Here is a 20,000-nt window from a genome sequence, read left to right on the forward strand (position 1 = left end):
CATGTTGAACCTACTTTAAATAATCTACTCGTTGAATTTGCCCTTGAGGGCTGACAACTTTATACAGTCCAATAATATTGATAATACATTTTCAAAATTAGGATGTCTTTTAATGACTTTTTATAACAATAAGATACAAAAATAGCAGTAAAGGAAACATTCATGATTTCTACCTGTAATTAAATTTGAGTCATGAAAAAGGTTTTGAGACTGAATAAATAACAGAAATTAAAACAATTAATTGGATTTCCATACCGGGTCATAAATTATTAAATGCACAAAATAGTGAAGTAAGACACATATCTTGATGTCATAAGTTGTCAGTTTAAAAAAGGCTAGCTTGCAATTTTGCGAGTGTACAACGGCTGCATTCACATTTGGCGGTAAATCAAAAAGCATGTCGATTCAAAGAGGGCGGATGGAGATCATCTTGAATCCTCTGATGGTGGACTTGTTGGAGAGGGTCAGCAAAGCCTGAAGCATCTTAGTTCCCGTCATGCTGGGGACAAAGGCGATGCGTTGCTTTCCACTTCCGCCTGGACGCAGCGTGAACATTCTGAAAAACAAGAAAAAGATCTCTTGAAATAGTATATCAATCATGTCGTGTTGACTTTAAATTGGATTGAAACTCGCGGCCATCATAAAAGAAAGTATCATTTTGTGCCGCTTCACTTGCCCCATCAAGAACTTCACGTGAAAATGTCAAATCACCTGAAGTTGGCGTGGCCTTGGATGAGGCTGGCGCCGGACACACTCAGCACTCCGCTTACGGGATGCGAGAACGGGTTAGTAAAGGTCACGTTGGCAATCTGCTCCTGGTGCAGCACCAAGTTGTCTTCATGCTCAACCTGAAACAAGAAGCAGCATTAAAGATGGATTCATTTATTAAATACAAATTGTGTGCGTGCGTGTACCTGAATGATGAGCTCTGGAGTGGCCACGTTGAACTCCTCGAAGGCCAGCAGGCGCTCGTGAGTGGCCATGTCCTCCAACACGGCCGCCAGGTTGACCAGGTCGTCCCCCACCGCGTCCTCGTATCGGTCCGGAAGAATTTGCTGCTTAAGGACCTTCACTGGACACACACACACAGACGTTCACCATGAATGATCAAGCCAGTGTCGAAATGATTCAAGAAGTGTGTGGCCTACCTACCTTCCAGGGGGCCCAAGTGTACCACACTCTGGTTTTCCCAGAAAGTGTCTGCAGGGCTGTTGTTGTATTCTTTGATCGCCGCGTTGATGTGGACCTTGAGCATTTTGGCCACGGGCTGCCTGTTGATGACCTTCAGGGTAATGTGGATGACCGCACCAGCCACGGGAGTTTTATCCAGGGTCAGGATGGCAACCAGCTTGCCTGTTAGAAGGAAGACGAAGCAAAGTCGGCGTTTGGCAATTGGAGACTTGATTTGGGTGACGGTTCTTCTTACCTGTGCCTCGCCTCAGCGTGGAGCTCTCTGAGCGGCAGGAACTGTTTGATGAGAGTGTTGAATAGGGGCCTGTTTGGGGAGGAGGAAAAAAGCTGTTTAATATGCAATAAAGCTCTTCAAATCCACAAAAGATCCAAATCCGGAATATATTGATTTCCTGCGGATGAAATGCTCGCTACCAAAATCAGACGTAGCTTGGCAGATCAAGGATGAGGATCTGGATCTTACTTTTGACGTTTTTATATTCCGGGGTGAGGTCGTGCAGCCTGGGGTAACCCACGGCTTTGGTACAGATGAGCGGCCCCACTCGCTCCGTGTCCACGCTGCGGCTCAGCACGCGACCCTGGCTCACCACGCACGTGTGGACGTCGGCGTTCACCTCGGCGTAAACGAAAGGGATGTCGTAGAAGAGATCCACACGGCGCTCCTTGATGGCCTTGACGGGAGCCGGGCCGCAGCAGAACACGCCTGATCAAAAGAGACATGCTCGTCTTGCTTGTGGGAGGTTAGGGCTTGGAGTCTGTGCTCTTTTGCTCACCTCTGCTCCTGTACTGCGGGGTGGGGTCCAGAGCCTGCCAGCCGTCCATGTCGCCGCCCAAATCCCGTCGAGTCATCCAGCACTCCACCCACACGTGAAAGTTCCTGTTTGAGGATTGCTCAACGTCAGTATGTCGATAAGGTTAGCGAGTCCTTTGTTTAAGGCATGCAATGTGTCTGATCAATTGTGGAAGTGAATGATTGTGGAAATAATTCACAAGCATGTGTATAAATATAGTCTTTAAAACCAAGCGCTAGATATTTACTTCATTATAATCTTTTCAGATATTGCCTGGATGAAAAAAGACAAACAAAACATGGGAGACAAGAACACAGAGTAAGTTAACAGTCGCATCACACCAAAAGGTCCACTGAGTTATTGAACAATTTCCCCCATTCTGTCCATTAAAATACATCAATACAATAGATTAAGTGCAAGTAAGCCTGTCATTCGAAAGCTATAAAAGCCAATAAAAGATCGATTTCAACATACAGCCACATGTAAATGTACTTTTTCCATGAAAACATTCACCAATAAACTGATCGATCGTAATAGCTACAACATTGATTTCTCGTAGTCAAACCCACTCTTTGGGATTCGACTTTCTAAAAAGCAAGCAACGACAACCGGATTTGAGTAAAGCTTGAAATGATAGTGCTGCTTTCCATGTTTTGCTCTGTGGGATCGATCGTTTGCATGATCCTAGCAGGCCTTAATTATGTTGTTGATGACAAATGCAGAAGGAAAAGGCTCATCCATCAGTGGTGCTGCAAATCTTACTGACCAGATTGAGTCTTTGGTGCTCTTCAGCTTCTTTCCCGTCTCGCTGTAGAACTCCTCGATAACCAGGTCGCCATTGGTATCGTGAGCCGAGTTGAAGTTGGTGACGACGCGGCAAGGAATTCCGAGGACGCGCATGACTGAAACGATAACGTGGCCGTGAAAAAAGTTGCATCACGGACGGCGTGAGGAAATAATCACCTGTGCACATGACGGCGGCGAACACCCAGCACTGGCCGTACTTGACGGGTCGGTACCCGGACTGAGCCCAGGTCCTCAGGATGTCTCCGCTACCTGTCCACTTGGACGCGTGTACCCCGCCGCTGAAGTCGCCTGACCAGTTGCCTTTCAGCACACCGCGGTCATCCTCGCAGTTGATCTGAGTTGATGAAAGGTCAAAGACGGTTGAGGAAGGAAGGAAGGAAGGAAGGGAGGAAGGAAGGAAGGAAGGAAGGAAGGAAGGAAGGAAGGAAGGAAGGAAGGAAGGAAGGAAGGAAGGAAGGAAGGAAGGAAGGAAGGAAGGAAGGAAGGAAGGAAGGAAGGAAGGAAGGAAGGAAGGAAGGTCGGGGAGAAGCAAATGACGCACTCGAAGCATGTAGGAAGTCAATTTGATTTGCAGCTTTTATTCCAGCTGGCCTTTGTAATTCCTCCTCCTTCTTATTGTCACGAGTTTTCTAAAATACACTTTTTTTAAGATCGCTGACGTTAGCTGAGCAGGTTTAAACATGTTCTTTCTTTTCCCATAGCTGCTGCGCATCCCCTAGTGTTGAAACAGGATTACTTTCCCTTTATTTGTCACATCTTTTCTTCTGGATTTTTGTTCTGCTACTCCGAAATTCATTCTTTCATTGGTTCGTTCATTCATTCATCCAGTCATTCATCATCAATGAACTCATGATACATTAAAAAGAGAATTGTTGTTTTTTTCTAGCTGCTGCACCTACCCTAACGTCACATTTTCAATAATTGATTTTTTCTACCCTCTGTATGGTGGTTTTGGTTTCTGTTGGTGTCGCCCCTCCCCTCCCCTCCCTTCCTGTGTCTACTCTCAATCAATGTGCTAATCACAGTCACCTGCCTCTCTCTCTCTCGCTCGTTACCTGTCGCCTACTTAAGTCCTGTCTGCGTGTCACTCTGTCGGATTGTTCTCATCTCGTGTGTCGTCGTCTTTCTTGTCTTTAACTTGTCCTTCTGTTCAGTTCTTCTCGTCCGTAGTCGAGCTTCTTATAGTCTGTATTTTGAGTTCCCTCAATAACCAAGCTGGTCCAAGCTGCATTTGGTCGCCCAGCTCTATTCCCTTCATGACAGGTTTTATATTTGATCTATATGTACGTATATAACATTGCTGAAGTCAGCAGGTTTGAAGATGTTTTTCTTCATTGTTCTCCTTTCTCCCTAAAGTTTCTCATGAACGCTTAACCTTATTTTCAGGAGTTCCTATCCTGAAAGACATTGTGCATCTATTTCTTTTTGCTTTGTGCCTGCCGCTTCACTTCCTGGCATGCATTTAAATGAGTTGAATTATTATTATTATTATTATTTTTTTTTTTGCTCAGCAGGTTTCTCCAGCACACATTGTTGATCTCAAGCAGACGGCACGGTGTTCCCGCTTAATGGGCTAGAGTGGTGTCGTCACTCTAGGTGAGTGAGTGAAAGGGCATACCCGGTCGGCGGGGGTGTCGCCGGATGATTCATTGTTTGCTCACCATGGCTGAAACTACTCGGCTGATGTAGACTGGGTTGTTGCGGTACAGGTAATCCGTCCTCTTATTGCGTTGGTGCTGAGGGCTGATATTGAGCATGTTGAGACACGCTTCCAGAACATCTGGCTCAAACTGCACAAAGAAAGACAAAGACTGACATTTGGCCCATAAACGCGTGACGTCACGAGTCCACTTTTTTGTCCTCATACCAGGTCCATGGACCAGGGTCTGGACTCGACGTTGGTAGCTGTCCCCATGAAGAGCAGACTTGAGTCATTCTGGACGTATTCCTCCCTCTGGTCCTCGAAGGGAATGTAGACGCTGTCAGCTGGGAAGATGGGGAAATATTTATTTATTTATATAAACTTAGTCATTGATTTGATGTGCTTTGTGAAAAACGATCCATAGGTATTCATACATACAGGACTGTCTCAGAAAATGAGAATATTGTGATAAAGTTCTTTTAAGTTTCAGAAAGTTTTCTTAAGCTGTAAGCCATAATCAGGCTAGCAATATTTCAGTTGATTTGTAATGAATCCAGAATGTATGACATTTTCGTTTTTTAATTGCATTACAGAAAATAAAGAAGTTTGTCACAATATTCTAATTTTCTGAGAGTCTTGTACATTACAATTAAAAAAGAACTATGATGCTATTTATTGAAAAAATATTCAGCTGTACAATAAAAAAATAAATCAAATCAACAATTAGCATGTTTTAGCGTCATGATAATGGTGTGTCTAAGACTTTATCTTACTCGTGTAAATTAACAGTAGGGGTGTGATTCTTCTGCCGATTCTGATACCCATCATAGATGAGTGAGATTGGCTGATACTTATTCTGACGATATAGATTAGTAGCACATTTTCAAATGTTAGGGCTGCTTGTAAAAACAGTACATTACGTCAAATAGACAACGGATGATGTGCCCAAACTTATATTCTGATTCAATTACAGCTTTGCTCTGTCTAATGTATCTACCGTATTTGTTTATTGACAATCGTAGTATTATGAGCCAAATGAAATCGCAAGTGTGACTCACCACGACACCAGGGGTTGCAGAGCAGAATGAATTTGCCCAAAGCGCAAAACTTCAACTTTTTTTGGGCAAACCCCAACACTTTGAAAGTGTAGCAGCCCACCGAGGCCGAGGCAGGGGCGCAGATGAACACCGATGGGTTGCTCACGTCCAGGCTCTCGGGGTCCATAAAGGCCACCCAACGAGATGAAGAAATGTTGCTAGACAGAGTGACGGGCATGGTCACATACAGGCGGCCTGAGGAGAGAAAGTCAATATTGGTTTCAAAAATAGTAACAATGGATTGCATAGCGTTTTTCGACACATAGTAAATACTTCAATGCATGCACATATATTTAAGTGCCATGCAATATGAGACGTTTTTTATTTTTGCCTCATTCAAATAAAACGCTGAAGGCGAGGATGGATGGATGGATGGATGGATGGATGGATGGATGGATGGATGGATGGACGGACGGATGGATGGACGGATGGATGGACGGATGGATAGATGGATGGCAGACAGACAGAGACGGACAGACAGACCTACCAAGCATGACTTTGATCCTCAGCGTGTCGGTGCGGGAGTTAAAAGGGCAATCATTCATAGGCAGGCTGACTCTGAACGGCGAGCCCCTTCGGAGTACCAGAGCTTTGGAGTGGCAGAAGCCGGCCGTCCGGTGGCGTTCCAGGTTCTCCTCAATTTCCAAGTCAACTTGTTTCATGTCCAAATCTGCAGGTAGACACAGACGACTGTTTACAGTGTTTACAGAAGACAGACTAAGAGATAATCTGACGTTCGTCTCTCCGCCAAACACTTGACGTGAGCTATAAATGCCTTTGTCACACCCACAGACAGCATTCCATTTAGTCCAAATTGGAACACATTGTGTGTAACCGTCGTTTCCAATGAAAACATAGACTGTAACAAGCCGGCGCACACACCTCTAAATACCTGGAGGGCAACATCAACCACTCACTGGCATGTGTGACTAATCTCACTCACCCAACTTTGCCATATTTTCTGTGAATAATTTATGACGACAACAAACAAGATTTTCCAGCTGCTTTAGCGTCCCACGCGCTTTCTCAAGCTCTGCCACCAATTCATCAGAACTAATCAAACCCACACCCTTTTATTTTGCGCAATCACTTACTTTTCTGTACAACCATATGTATTTAGGATGCAGTTTTGGATTGGGAAAAAGTGTTTCAACTTTGAAACACAATTTTTCCTATTTTTGTTAGTAAATACAATTTTGCTTTGACATTTTGTAATACATACTGTAGTTGTGTTGAACGCACATAGCATGTGGTACTGTATGTAGTATTTTTTTAAATTACAATCCTTTTTTGACTTTGTCTTGTTTCTGCACTTTACCAAATATGCAAATCCATGTATAATAATTGTGTGTGAAGTTTGACTTTTTGCCTCAAACTACTGAACTGGACAAAACAGTCATCTCACTACCTTTGATGTTTAGATGGTACACAGAAGTGCTGCTTTGGAGAAAGCCAACAGGCAACCAAAGGCTTAGTGCAACCAGTCTTTTATTCGTGTGGCCGATTCATACGTATCACATCAATTATATACACCTTCAATTCATAAATGGCACAGCATCATGTCCTGCGTCTTCTTCTTCAAGACAAGTCACGTAAAATGTTCACTTTGGAACGGCTGTCCTGGACTTGTTGTAGATCAAAAAATCCGAGATGTCGTGCCACACGTTGCTGTCGTGGTAGAGGTAGTTCATAGATGACTGCAGCGACGGCTGCAAGGTGTGCGGGTGGTACTCGAAAAGCCACAAGACCACCCCCCACACCAGGGTGGCAAAAAGCGGGAAGGGGTCTCGTTTAGGCTGCGGGATCACTCCTTTTTCCACGGCCAGACGCGAAAGGGCGAACAGGATTCGGGACAGCAAGTACATGTTGATCTGGAACCACAGCAGACCGGACGGAGCAAATCTCTTGGGGTTTGTGTGATCTTAAATACATGAGTTGGCTTTTTTTCCTTATTTTACCCTGTATATTCTGGGTTGACATAGTTTTTGATTTATGACAGGGTTAGGCGTGGGTGGGTAGGTATTCTAGAATTATAAAGCCAAGTGTGGGTAGTTTACTTCGTTCAGACATCACCTGATAAAAATAGTTAATAAAGGCGTTTTGATGGCTGGATCAGACTGATTAACTGGATCCGGGGACAGATTGTGTCCAAATTCTATACTTTGAGAAGAAATCAAGAGGAATGACAAAAGGCCAGTCATACCTGACTGTTGATGTTGTTGTTGTCACCAAACACCAACCATCCTCCGACGCATGCGGCCAGGAAGGAGTGAGACTGCAAACTGCGGCCCTGGAATTTCTGCTGCAAGGCCTGCAGTCCCTTGTACGTGAACACAAAGTAGGCCAGGTTGCGCGAGTGCGTGTAGGTGGCCTTCAAAATGGCTCGGAATTTCTCCGCCAAACTGTTGAAGGAGAGAAAGCAACAGAAAAACAATCACTTGGACTTATGGAAAGAAGAAAAAAGAGAGAAAAGCAAGAAAAAACTTTTGAATTGGAACCAACAGATGTGCATACTAAAACCAAAATAAGAGCTGCATGCCTGACATGGGGATTAAATATCGATTTAGTGCCCCGTTTCAATGTTCAACTTTTACTCAATTAACTCCATTGTACCACTTTGTGAATATGTAGCTGGAAATGGCAACATTAAACAGCCACACTATTTTCAGTTCATCAAGTGACTTTGGTTGCTGCTGAAGCTAAAGATCCACTTTCCTTTTCCATGGGATGCTTGAATTCTTTTGACTCTATAGCAAACACCTGAAGTCAGTGATTATTAGGACGTGGACCAATACATTTCATAATGATTTTATATGTGCATTTATGCAAAGCAATACTCTTGATGAATAAATAGCTGTAGTAATAAATGGTGATTCATTCAGTGTACACCTTGATTATGCACAACTGGCTGGATCAGTCAAATAACTGCTTACCTTCCACTCCGGAATAAAAAAGTCATGACAAATGCATGTGGTGCTCTGATTTTAGCTCCATATCTGGGACACACAAATTGGAGACAAATTAACAACAACTATGACATAACTTGACCGAGCAGTACTCAAGTAGTTTGAGGTACAAACTCACACGGCACCATTTCGGAAGCCTTTGAGAATAGCCAGAGCTGCTTTGTATTTTTCTTGCTGTAAAAGGTGATTGACGGTATAGAGTAAAGTTTTAAGCATTTCTGACACCGCCATGACTCTTTATTGACAAGTCTTGTTGGGGGGACATCAATTCAGGTTGCACAAGTACAATAAAGAGCGTCACTCTCAAATGATGCCGTCGTGAAACAAAACAAAACAAAACAAAAATCCCGTAACACGCTGACGCGGTCATAATGGTAATTAATAGTAATGTCAAATGTGACTGTGAAAAGAAATTTGTTTTCTTTAGTAATATATAGTTACATCATTCGGAGTTACAGCCTAAAGTTGTTCCATCTTCGTCACACAATGCCCCGTCTACGTGGATAAATATGAAGTGGATCATAAAATCATTTGATTGAGATGCAACAGTTTGAGTGATCACAGCTAATCATACCAATTTAGAGGTTTGTCAAATTATTTTAATGAGTGAGTTCAAACTTAGCAGCCACAACAAAGTACACATCAATTTCAAATGACACCTTTTGATTGATGTCAGCAGAGTGGAACAGTGTTTGTAGTGGTGTACTGTAGAAATACATCCCACCATACGAAGGTCATTGCTACTATCATTTACCTGATGGTAGGCAAAATATCTCATAAAAGCCGCACAGGCCTCCCTAATATTACGGCCACGACAAAATCAAGCATCACACACAGTGACCATTTGTAAAGTTGAAGTTTTGGGAATGTATAGGTAAATTATAATGTCTTTTCCCCCTCCTTCCTTATTCTAAATAAGACTAGATAAGACTTGCGTGTCAGATTGATCCTCAAAGGGGAAATAAAGCCTCAATAATGATCATACCTGACTGACGCCCTATAAAACTAGGGCCATCCGTTTCACTTCCAGGCACCAATCACAAAGAGAATCACTACTTGTGTGAATACGTGTATTTAAAGGAGTGCATTTCAATTCCATTAGTCACTTAACACATTAAATACTCATGGTTCCGCTTCTTATCTACCGAAGATCATTTTGTAGACACAAGACTTTGCTACCACTCAGTGGGAATAGAAGATTATTTTACAAATTGCAACACACAGGATTGTTCCCACTTCATCAGTAACAATTTGTTTCAACCAATTATTTGTTATTCAACCACAGATTACAAAAGATCCTCCCCAAGGTCCAACGTATTTACATTACATTGGAAGTGTCCCTTATTTTAGGGAAGTTTGGTCCTATGAAATGAAAACTACAAATATATGCAACATGTTGGAGAGTGAAGTGCGCACTAAGTAAGTGGAAACATATCCCGTAAAGTGATCAGAAACAATTGTTGGTAGAGTTACAAAACTACTGCACTTTAAAAAAATACAAGATCTCTTCTCTGGGACAATCACACGGCCTTTGCCACTCACAATTCACGTGCAAACTACGTTCAAGAAAGTGAGCAACTTAAAAGTGACACTTTAGGAAAATGGTGAAGAAAGGAAGTGTGCGTGCGTGCGTGCGTGCGTGCGTGCGTGCGTGCGTGCTGCATCTCAGTCAGTCCAGTCACAACACTTTTGAAAGAAGAAACCAAATATCATCTGGATTTCAAATCTGAGTGCAGAGTCTATTTCACACGTGCACAGGTTGTGATTTCAGATTAGATGCAGAGAGGAGATGGACAAGGTCTCAAAGAGCTCTTGAAGCAGATGTGATTGCATACGCTCGATGTGACGTGGCGATAAAAGCAGGTGCTGGCTGGCTGGAGAGACGCAAGGAGAAAGGTGCAGCGTGCTGTGGTTACTCCTGCCCGAAACCTTCAGTCTCTTCGATGGCGAGCATGAGCTTCTCCTTAAGTTGCTCGTAGCTCTTGTACGGAGGCAAGTCCAGACGATTAAAGCTTGGCAGAACAATAGAGAGACAAAAGTAACTGAAATGGTCGTTGGAATTAAAAAAAAAGTCCCCTAGTGGCTGTGATTCATGAGGACTCATTATGTACTTTTAACTAAGAAGGACGAAGAATGGCCCATTACTACTTTTTGGGGGTTTATCACAGAGTATTGAAACCCAGCTAAAACAAGCTATGTACATTATGATTCTTAATATTCAAAGTGTTTTTTTAATGTGAGCTGGCCGGGGGAGAGGGGTAAAAAGTTAGAATGCCCCAGGTCACAATCAGTCATCATAATCATTTATCTGATTTTGATCGGAAATGGTGGTGGTGGTGGGGGGGGGGGACCCTAAAACTTTGCCAAATGATCAGGATGTAAATAAGAAGTAAACTGGACGTACCATGTGTGGCTTCGCGGAAGCCAGTTCTCTTTTCCCACCTTTTCAATGCAGAACTTCTGCGGGCCGTTGCTTCCTTCATTTATTTATTCATTCATTAAAGAAAAAAAGAATTAGGGGGGGAAATGTCAATGAAGCAAAGCAAATGACGGTGTGATTAACAAGGAAATTGTGACCAAGTACCCATGAGGTCAGCAAAGCCGCCGAGGGGAAGGCGACATGTTCCCGTTACAAACTGCAGCAGTCGCATCCTCTTCTCATTGTCCATCTCCTTTGCAAACTGCAAACAGACACGTTGTTGTGTGTTCAAGGGTTTGTCTGCTGATACAAACACGTCCAGTCAAATTTTAGCTGAGCACACAACCGACCTGCCAGAACCAACATATTTGCTTGCTTGTCCGAGCGTAATTCTTGTAGATGGTGTTCCTCTGCCAGTCCACCAGGTCAATCTCCTGCATGCCACACAGCATCACCTAAAGAGAGCAAGCAAGCAAGTGAGCAAGACCTTGCGGGATTTCGTTAGCCCTCGACCGCGGCGAGATTCACAAGTACCTCTAGTTCCTTAGCGTCAAAGTATTGAAGGTACTGCTGCGGCAGAACTTCGTTGAAGCCCTCAAAGAAGGCCTGGGTCTGCTCCTCCACACCTCTGGACAGCCTCCACTCGGCCACCAACCTGACATCAGCGCATGAGGTAAGGGTGTGCTGCCCGCCAATCAGTGTGTTTGCAGTGAGAAAATGGCACCTGATGTACTCCTCCTTGTTTTCCTCAGTCACTTGAACGTTGCCACCATCCGGTTTGAGCTCGTGCGTGGTCACCTCTCCCAGGATCTCTTTGTCGACGGAGAAGAACATCTCCAGACCGCACTCTTCTATGTTGTTATCCCTTAGAAAGGCCGCAGTTCCTAACATTAGCTAGCATATTCCAACAAAATCCAACGATGTAAACTAAACCAAGACGGTCTTCCATCAGCTGTCAAGTATTCAAAGTTAAAGACTCCAACCTACTTGATCCATATCAGAGAGTTGTAAAACTCGGGATCCACAGACTCCAAGTCTTTGAGGGCCAGAGGCTTGTTCAGGATGCGCTTGTAGAAGGGCAACGAGAAACCCGTGTCGATGAACTTGCCATGGAACAAAGCCTGAGATGAAAGACAACGCGCAGGAGGAAAGTGAGCTTAGAAATCATTTGGACTTGTTCAAAAAAGCAGTTTCAGTTTGGACTGAGTTCTCCAAGATTCAAAAACATGTGTGATAGGTCCACTGACGACTACAAAGTTGCCACAGGAGTGAAAAACAAATGGTTGTCTATCTATGATCTATAATCTGTGCCAATATACGTATCCCAAATTGCTGTTCTTTTTTTCTTCCTTTTGTCAATTGCTGCCTGTCCCTGCTTCAGAGTAACAGACAGGACACTGAGCTGCAGTTACCATGGCGATCAAGCGCCCGATGAACTTGAAGTACTTGAGGTGGTCCGGGTTGATGTAGGAGGCGGGGTTGATTTGCAGACAGTAGTTATCCTTGCCGGCGTACTCGAAAAGGCAGTACATGGGGTTGAGCACTTCATGAGAGAGCAAGAAAAACCATTCCCTGCAAGGCAAGAATGGATACAACAGAAAGTAAGCAATGCGCTACACCAAGACGAAAATTCATATCATTACCTGGCTACACCGCCATAGTCCAAACCTTCCTCCCCAGGAAAAATGATATACAGTCTCCGTCTCAGATCTTGAGGGTGGAAGCTCATGATCTTTGGAAGAAACAGTCCAATCATGATTACAAGAAGTCATGGAGGTTTGCTTTGCTTTGCTTTCATTACCTGTTGGAATGAGTCCTCAAACAAGGTTTTCCTGGACACAGAAATCTTAATGTACTGAGGCATTGACAGTTGCTGTGTGGGAATAGGAATACAAAAATAAAAATGATACATAACTTCAAATCACCCTGGGATAATTCACTCGTCATGACAGGATTTGATAGAAGGAACTCTAAAACTCCCTTTTTGTTTCATCAACTCAGCAAATAAGGTTTCTGACTTGAGATGCTGTGTGTTTTTTTTCGAGAAGAATATCGCGCTGCCCTTTGCGTAAATAAAGCTGCCTTGCCAAATGACTTTCAATTCCAATGCAAATCAAATCAAATCTGCCTCTCTTACCTGACACCAGAACCTGAAGTATTGCACTTTGGCTTTGAAATCCCTGACGTAGGTAATCTGCGGTCCGTTTTCACTGTTCAAAAACAACAGCAACAATTTGAGCCCGAGAAAGGCATCTATGTATGACTCCTTAAGCGACAACTCACAGCGAGGATTTGCCCGTGCGAGGGTCAATGTAGGTGGTGGTTCGCCGGTTGTGATCCACAAAGTAGGGGATGCCGTCCACGGTGAACCTCATCTCCCAGCCCTCAGGCAAAGGCTTATCATTCAGCAGCCTGAAAAAGCATCAAAACAACATTTCAAATATCACTGAATAGGATTAAGTGCTACGGAATATTTCATGTGCAAATTCCTGTTATGTCGCCACTGTATTGCTGGAAGTGAGGACGCCGCATACATACATATAGGTAAGAAGGACTGTATAACGCTATATACTATCCATTTTATGCTACGAATGAAAGTTACTTTGGACTTTTCTTTGGCTGGAACTTTTGCCATGATGCCATACCATTTACCCGTGGTTCCAATATTGCATCGCAGCAAAACTGGTGAGCCGACATTCAAAGCATCTCCCAATCCCTGCACACAGTTCGGCCACATCCCTATGCTCACATCATGCACACCCACCCTTGTGTCCTGGGGTCTTCCCATTGGGTCGTTCGGGTCGGGTGATGGACAAAATACACCCTGCCATTTGTGTCCGTTCTCTTTTCTGTGATCACAGGGAGGAGAAAATGTATTCGAAGTGATTTTCTAACAAAACTAGCGCTATAAGAAATGGGTGGTATTTACCCCAGCCACGTGGAAGAGGACCCAGTGGATCAAACTCTTTGTTAGAGGTGGCCGCCAACTGGTCCTGAATCTGAAAGGGGGGGGGGGGGGGCACCTTTAATATCACAACTCCTTGAAATGGGGCTTTTGATGGTAAAGGGCGCTCTCCTTCTTACCCCGTAGATGAACCTCTGGTTGAACTGCTGCATGGCTCCCTGCAGCTGACTGCGTTGATGCTGCCACTCCTCGTAGTTGCGTACAGACTCCTGCGTGGGGCGCTGCCAAGTGGTGGTCCTGGTGATGTGGTCGACAAAGTAGACGCGGCCCATGGGATCTACCCTGCGCTCCCACCTGTGCGCACGTTTGCTTGAATCAAACTGCTACAAGTCCAATACGCTGGCATGGCATCTTCATTGAGCAGTGGAAGCGATCTCTTCAAGTTCACGTTTTCCATGCAGTGTTCATAAGTGCGCCTTTTCAACATGTGTGACAAGTTTAAATAGAGTAGACTGCATCGTTTGCAAATGAGTACTCTGATCACTATTATGACTGACTACTCTGTGGACTCTTTCTCTTGCATCATGGTGAATTTAGGTGCTGCGGGGACAAATCCTCTTATTTTATTTTAGTATGGCCAATTTGTTGGGTTGAATCATGAGCAGGAGTACGGCCTTACCCTGTAGGCAGCGACTCTGGCCGTTCCCAGGTTGTTCTCTTCTCGATGTGATCGACAAAGTACATGCGTCCATTCTGGGTCATTCGCTGCTCCCAACTGTACTGAACAGCACGAGATATGTCAGTATGTCACGCCTAATTGGGAAACTAAAAGGAGAACATCCCTCATATTTTGTGAGTAGTAGATGTCAGATGTCTGTACCCTTGCGGCAAGGGCCCGCTGCTCATCGGCGAGACTCTCGGAGCGGCTGTGGAAGGTGCTGCCAGGGCCGCTGGCTTGGGGCCACTCTCCGCTGGGGGCCTGGCTATAGCTCCGGCTGCAGATGACCCAGAATCCACCTGCTGATCCAAACCCCCACTGGTGGATGCCTGGGAGGAGGCGTCAGTTGCCGGACCCTCGCTCATCTCGCTAGGGGAGGAGCTGCTGGAGGAAGCTGGAAAGGTCAGCAGTAAACACTTAGAGCCGCTTGTTACTCCTTTAAAAAATTGAAATGAACAAAGAAGCTGAATGGAGTTCTCGTACTACTTGGTGAGATGGCAGATCTACCAGGCGCAGAAGAAGGCCGGGCCAATCGAGAGCGAAAAGACCCGCCGGATCCGCCTGGAGAACGGGAAGGGGAGTTTGCGCCATTGACAGTGCGAGCGTCGGGCACGATGACCCACTCATCCAAGTCACTGGAGGGCGACGCGTCTCTGCTTGCCCTGCAAAATTTGGATGTAAAGTTTTGATGAGGGTTGATTCTTTGTTTCATGATGTCAAATACATATTTTCCATCGCTTGTGGAACTGGGTCCGATAAGTGTCAAATCAAGCAACCATATCTTCCAAGCTTCAGTTAAAGTTGACCCCCACCTGTTGCCATTTGGTCTGGCACCATCGTTTAGGATTGAAGCTGGAATGAAAAGAAAGGAGACATGATTTAGAACTGAATTCCATCACACTACTAGCTTTTTCAAATATTTTGGTCAGTCGATTTAGCTTCACGAGAGCGGCAGAACACGCAATACTGCAAGCCCGATCATAAAACGGTTATACTCCACTCCAATCTCTATACAAAGCAGCGGACACATTTTCATGAATGAAAAATGCACTGTGCTGGTGGTGTGGTCGGAGAATCCTTTCACCATGGTCTCTCTCTGCTGCGGAAAAGGCTTCCGGGTCCACATGCATGCCATCCAGACAGACAGACAGGTCGCCGACGATATCTCGGGAATCTCTGTCAGAACACAGCTGCAGCGTCTGGACCACCTCGCGCACTGAGGACCACCGAAACACAACACACGCCTCACTGTATTATTTTAGTCTTATGATACGCTCGCTCGGTCGACAGTACGTATATGTCTTCCCGAATGGGCCGGTGGTGTGCGGATTGCTTGTACAGTTAGCACATGTGAAATGATAAGCCTTGCTTTAAAACACAATAACTGTGTGCCGTGTAAACTGTAAATGAATGAATACAATAAAAAATACAAACTTTTTTCATTTTCCTGATAAAAAACAAAAACAAACTGGGCTAGTTAGGGGAAAAGGAACCATTTACCTTCCTTCCCCCCTTTCAGGTCGGATTCTAAAATATTCCCCTGCCAAACAAAGTAGGTGCCATTTGCGTAATGAGTGTGCAAATCCTCTGGCAAAGTTGTGTGCTGTGTCAACATCTAAAACCACGCTTGATAGATCCTGGTTCACATAAGTCTGAGCTCATCCCTCACACCTTGGAGGGGAAATATCAACTCCAATGCGCCAATTAATAGCGAGCGCTCACATTTCAGCTCGTTGGCCTTCAGGGTGTCACAGATCTCCAGCGTAGCCATTCCCAACAAGATGTCCGCCTTCAGTGTCTGGTGGCTCCACACGCGGAATATCAGCTTGCTGACAGGTGTCACGATACTGCCAGCAAAGCAGAGACCAGTTAAGTCCAGGCATGAAGTCTGAAGAAGAAAGTGACTACATAGGCGAGGTTAAAAGAAACCGCTAGACGACTACTTACACGGTGACAGCCTGCTTCCATTTTGGACTATGCGTATTGTTGCACTTTTCTGTCCGCTTGGATTGGCCGTCCACGGCTACCTCGACGTACGGACTGGGACCGAACCAGTTCTTTTTGTTTTCCTTGAGTTTGGCAGAAAGCACTGAAAAGGGGTACCAAACATCACAGTCATATTTGTGCAGAGTTTCTGATAAGCGGCACATAGAGTGGTGTCGTGAGATGCGACTTTTGCATTCACAATCTTCAACTGTCAAATCATCTTTTTCAATTTGTATCTTTATGTGAAAGTAAGAATTCATGACCCTTGGAATATTGTTGACAAAAGCTTAGCACGAAAATGTAATTAAAAAACCTGAGAATGTTTTCAAATGTGAAAAAGAAAAATCCACAATATGATACCTGTGACTTGTAATTGGGCCTTCATAGTTCATCCATAACACTGTGAAGAACCAGGAACTGTAACATAAGATTGAAATGCAGCGTTATTGATGCAAATTACTTAAAGAGTCATTTGCATGCTCGCCGCTCGCACTTAAAATGTTGCAATATAGTTTGCAAGTGAAAGATTTATAGTTACAAATGACATTAAATGAACCTATACTACCCAGACAGTTTTATTGCCATGTGGCAAAGGATGAGGTGCTACCACAGAGAACAAATGCAAGCTGGAGGAGCACTATTTGGCAAGGGAACAGTTCATTTGGAAAAAAAACACGACTCACCAGTGATGTAACAATATATAAACACTAGTGTGAGCTTTCATTCTGAGGTGAGGGTGTTGTTTTTGCATCCTAACTTTTCAGCAAATAAATGATTACATGCAAAATGGGAAAATGTGTGATCCAGTGAATGTCTTGTGTGTGAAAGGGAACCTCGAAACAATACTGCCTTTACATTAGGTTATGCAATGACGTGCTTGGTTAAGCTTGGCTATTTCGAGGAGTGTGGGAGTCGCTTCTGCAGAATAGAAAATCCCACCCTGAGCTAAAGCTACAATACTCATCTTTTTTTCTCATATTCATTAAGAGCAAACTGTGTTATATTTTGCCCCTTTACGCCTGCTGACTACTTGGCAGATTAACAAGCTAGTTAACACACAGGCATATCGACGTCAACAATAATAATAATAATAATAATAATAATAATAATAATAACAATAATAAATGTTTTAATTATTATGACAGCTGTTTAAATATGGAGAAAAGTTGATTCAGCATGTTAAAAAAAAGTTTCAACGCCCGTGAATGTACCCTTCAAGATGATTAAACAATCATTAAATGCAGGATTTATGCTAACGTCGACCCAGCTGGCGCTCCGGGCTTTTCGTCAAGGAAATTTGGAACTCTGACCGGCACCACAGCATACCTGACACGGGCAGGCGATAAAGGGACACGGGGCTGGTTTCTCCTAACGTCGTGTCGGGGTTATTATCACGTTATTATTGCCATCTGTATGCCATCACTGCAGACGGTCCAAAGGCTCGCATCACTAGCAAGAATAGCCGTGGTAGCTTATCCGGTGCAAGAATTTCAAAACAAAAGTGAAAAGCGACTCATTCGCTGGAGGTTTGGTTTGAACTGTTAGTAAGGGCTGAAACAATATAGTAAAGTGAATACTTTATACTTTTTATCCGTCAAAAGCAGATTCAACAATCGCAAAATCGTGAAAGACAAGTCATGTATTTTCTTTTGAAGGCTGTTTTGGTTTGACGTCATCTTGCAAAAAGCCGAATAAAACCAAAATCGCAACCGCGCATTTAATGCTCTACCCTCTCCCAGTCTTTTAAATTGTATCACACTTTAATTTATTTTCGTTTCTATCCTAATATAGTGGCAGTTCTCGAAGGGCTGTACGCGGAAGTACCACATGTGACGTCATCTCGAGGGGGAGGTTCCTCACTTTGCCTGTCAGCTGATAGCATCCTGCAACGCTTCCCTGTGTTTATTATTCGTTTTAGCAGACTTTTCTACACTTCCAGTTGAATGAAGATGTTGTCTCGTTTGCTGAAGGAGCACCAGGCGAAGCAAAACGAGCGGAGGGAGCAGCAGGGTGAGCAGAGCTTTCCCGACCAATCTTGAGCCGACTGGCCACTATGCTCATAACAAAAAAAAAAAGTCAACGCCGAATATTTGTGTGCGATGAGCAATATGTTTAGCACTACAGTCCACAACGCCTTGTCACTTATAGTGATGTGTTTGAACCTTTTTACGTTCAATCAGAACGACGTAGACGTGAAGCCATTAACGCGGCGACCTGCCTTACGGAAGCCCTGGTGGACCATCTCAACGTTGGGTAAGGACCTCTTCATTTTTTGCAGCGTTCATATTTATGACTTACAGTCAAAAAGAAGCCTAAATGCAACAGCATGTAATTGGTGAAAGACGCAAGATACCCTTTGTTTTCCTCTTTTATGATGTAACTTGATAATATTACACTTTACCTAGACAATCAGCATAAAAACGATTGTAAATGTGACTAAATCAACTTTACCATAACAACAACCTTGATTAAGGTCTGGCAAAAGTTTGTTTTGTTTTTTTAACCAAGGCACTTCTTGTTTGCAGCGTGGCCCAGGCGTACGTCAACCAACGCAAGCTCGACCACGAGGTGAAAACTCTCCAAGTTCAGGCTGGTCAGTTTTCCAAGCAGACTGCACAGTGGATTAGCATGGTAGAGGGCTTCAATCAAGCCCTGAAGGTAAGTTAGATAACATGTCCTAACAGATGTGACTATAATGAATCAAACTGACTTTATTTATGTTGTAACCCTTTGAGTCTCAAAGACATTTAACCATGGTAAGTTTTTTTCTTTTGGCATAGTAGGTGACACCATAACCACAGTTAGAAGAGCAATTAACGTTCTCCAGCCAGTAACTCGGCTATAGTTAACAGTTCAAAGGCAGCTGAGGGCCCCGTGGGTTAAGGTTGTAGTCCCTGGAGGTGGACAAAAAGTTCAAATGGAAGTATAAGATTTGATTGCGAATTACAGCCACTGTTGGAGGAAATCAACACTCTTGATTTGAAACTAGGAAATTGGTGATGTGGAGAACTGGGCCCGCAGCATTGAGATGGACATGAGGACCGTCGCCACAGCTCTGGAGTACGTGCACAAGGGTCAGCTTCAGTCAGCCCCCTCGTAGATGCTTCGGCGGACGGGTAGCAATGCTACGAAGAACCATGAAACAACAAAAGATGATATGGAGCACAAAATGTGAAGCCTGGCGGCTTGCTTTATGACACTTTTGCAGCAGTGCAAAATATGTCAGCTCACACGGATGTTAGCTTAATTGTAGAGTTGACGTGTGCACTCCCATTTATGTAAAACAGTTTCATCTCTGGAACCATACATGTCAGTATTAATGTTTATTAACAGTGTATACAATGTGTGTCAAGTTAGATTTTTTATTCCTAAAGAAAAGACCACCCTGAAATAAAATGTGTTGTTGTCTTTCACCCAACAATGATCAAAAGATCAAATTCCTAGCAGGAAGAAGCTACACCCAGCAATGAAAAAATGT

General features: G+C 43.9%; 4 protein-coding genes and 1 long non-coding RNA gene across 6 annotated transcripts; 2 read left to right on the forward strand and 3 right to left on the reverse strand.

The window, feature by feature from the left end:
• Window positions 1-88: 88 nt before the first annotated feature.
• tgm5l (transglutaminase 5, like) lies at window positions 89-6,290 on the reverse strand. Its single transcript, XM_049734947.1, has 13 exons — window positions 6,016-6,290; window positions 5,490-5,723; window positions 4,657-4,775; window positions 4,451-4,579; window positions 2,946-3,123; window positions 2,749-2,884; window positions 1,965-2,068; window positions 1,655-1,894; window positions 1,427-1,495; window positions 1,153-1,353; window positions 915-1,072; window positions 712-848; window positions 89-556 (listed from the first exon to the last, which is right to left on the reverse strand). Exons 1-13 carry the CDS (start codon window positions 6,188-6,190, stop codon window positions 406-408), a joined length of 2,031 nt encoding a protein of 676 aa, XP_049590904.1. The 5' UTR covers window positions 6,191-6,290; the 3' UTR covers window positions 89-405.
• On the forward strand, window positions 3,797-5,039 carry LOC125977905 (uncharacterized). 2 transcript variants are annotated; one of them, XR_007484774.1, is made up of 3 exons: window positions 3,797-4,052; window positions 4,301-4,385; window positions 4,660-5,039. It is a non-coding gene; the product is annotated as an uncharacterized lncRNA (long non-coding RNA). The 2 variants fall into 2 exon arrangements; XR_007484775.1 differs by having other exon boundaries at window positions 4,304-4,385.
• A 709-nt stretch (window positions 6,291-6,999) lies between the features above and the next one.
• On the reverse strand, window positions 7,000-8,931 carry pxmp4 (peroxisomal membrane protein 4). Its single transcript, XM_049733168.2, has 4 exons — window positions 8,613-8,931; window positions 8,462-8,524; window positions 7,732-7,930; window positions 7,000-7,399 (listed from the first exon to the last, which is right to left on the reverse strand). Exons 1-4 carry the CDS (start codon window positions 8,723-8,725, stop codon window positions 7,130-7,132), a joined length of 645 nt encoding a protein of 214 aa, XP_049589125.1. The 5' UTR covers window positions 8,726-8,931; the 3' UTR covers window positions 7,000-7,129.
• Window positions 8,932-9,071: 140 nt separating this feature from the next.
• On the reverse strand, window positions 9,072-17,995 carry LOC125977040 (E3 ubiquitin-protein ligase Itchy). The gene is made up of 24 exons (XM_049733166.1): window positions 17,849-17,995; window positions 16,883-16,939; window positions 16,484-16,625; window positions 16,259-16,383; window positions 15,621-15,752; window positions 15,349-15,388; window positions 15,020-15,198; window positions 14,699-14,930; window positions 14,498-14,593; window positions 13,998-14,172; window positions 13,843-13,912; window positions 13,678-13,762; window positions 13,197-13,325; window positions 13,051-13,123; window positions 12,715-12,786; window positions 12,557-12,645; window positions 12,326-12,485; window positions 11,901-12,034; window positions 11,638-11,778; window positions 11,448-11,568; window positions 11,264-11,368; window positions 11,079-11,175; window positions 10,899-10,971; window positions 9,072-10,506 (listed from the first exon to the last, which is right to left on the reverse strand). Exons 2-24 carry the CDS (start codon window positions 16,905-16,907, stop codon window positions 10,407-10,409), a joined length of 2,595 nt encoding a protein of 864 aa, XP_049589123.1. The 5' UTR covers window positions 16,908-16,939; window positions 17,849-17,995; the 3' UTR covers window positions 9,072-10,406.
• Window positions 17,996-18,347: 352 nt separating this feature from the next.
• Window positions 18,348-19,943, forward strand: bloc1s1 (biogenesis of lysosomal organelles complex-1, subunit 1). Its single transcript, XM_049733169.1, has 4 exons — window positions 18,348-18,532; window positions 18,703-18,775; window positions 19,048-19,180; window positions 19,512-19,943. Exons 1-4 carry the CDS (start codon window positions 18,466-18,468, stop codon window positions 19,620-19,622), a joined length of 384 nt encoding a protein of 127 aa, XP_049589126.1. The 5' UTR covers window positions 18,348-18,465; the 3' UTR covers window positions 19,623-19,943.
• The last annotated feature ends 57 nt before the right edge of the window (window positions 19,944-20,000 follow it).

This window comes from Syngnathus scovelli, chromosome 11, assembly GCF_024217435.2.
Source record: "Syngnathus scovelli strain Florida chromosome 11, RoL_Ssco_1.2, whole genome shotgun sequence".
Taxonomy (NCBI): Eukaryota; Metazoa; Chordata; class Actinopteri; order Syngnathiformes; family Syngnathidae; genus Syngnathus; species Syngnathus scovelli.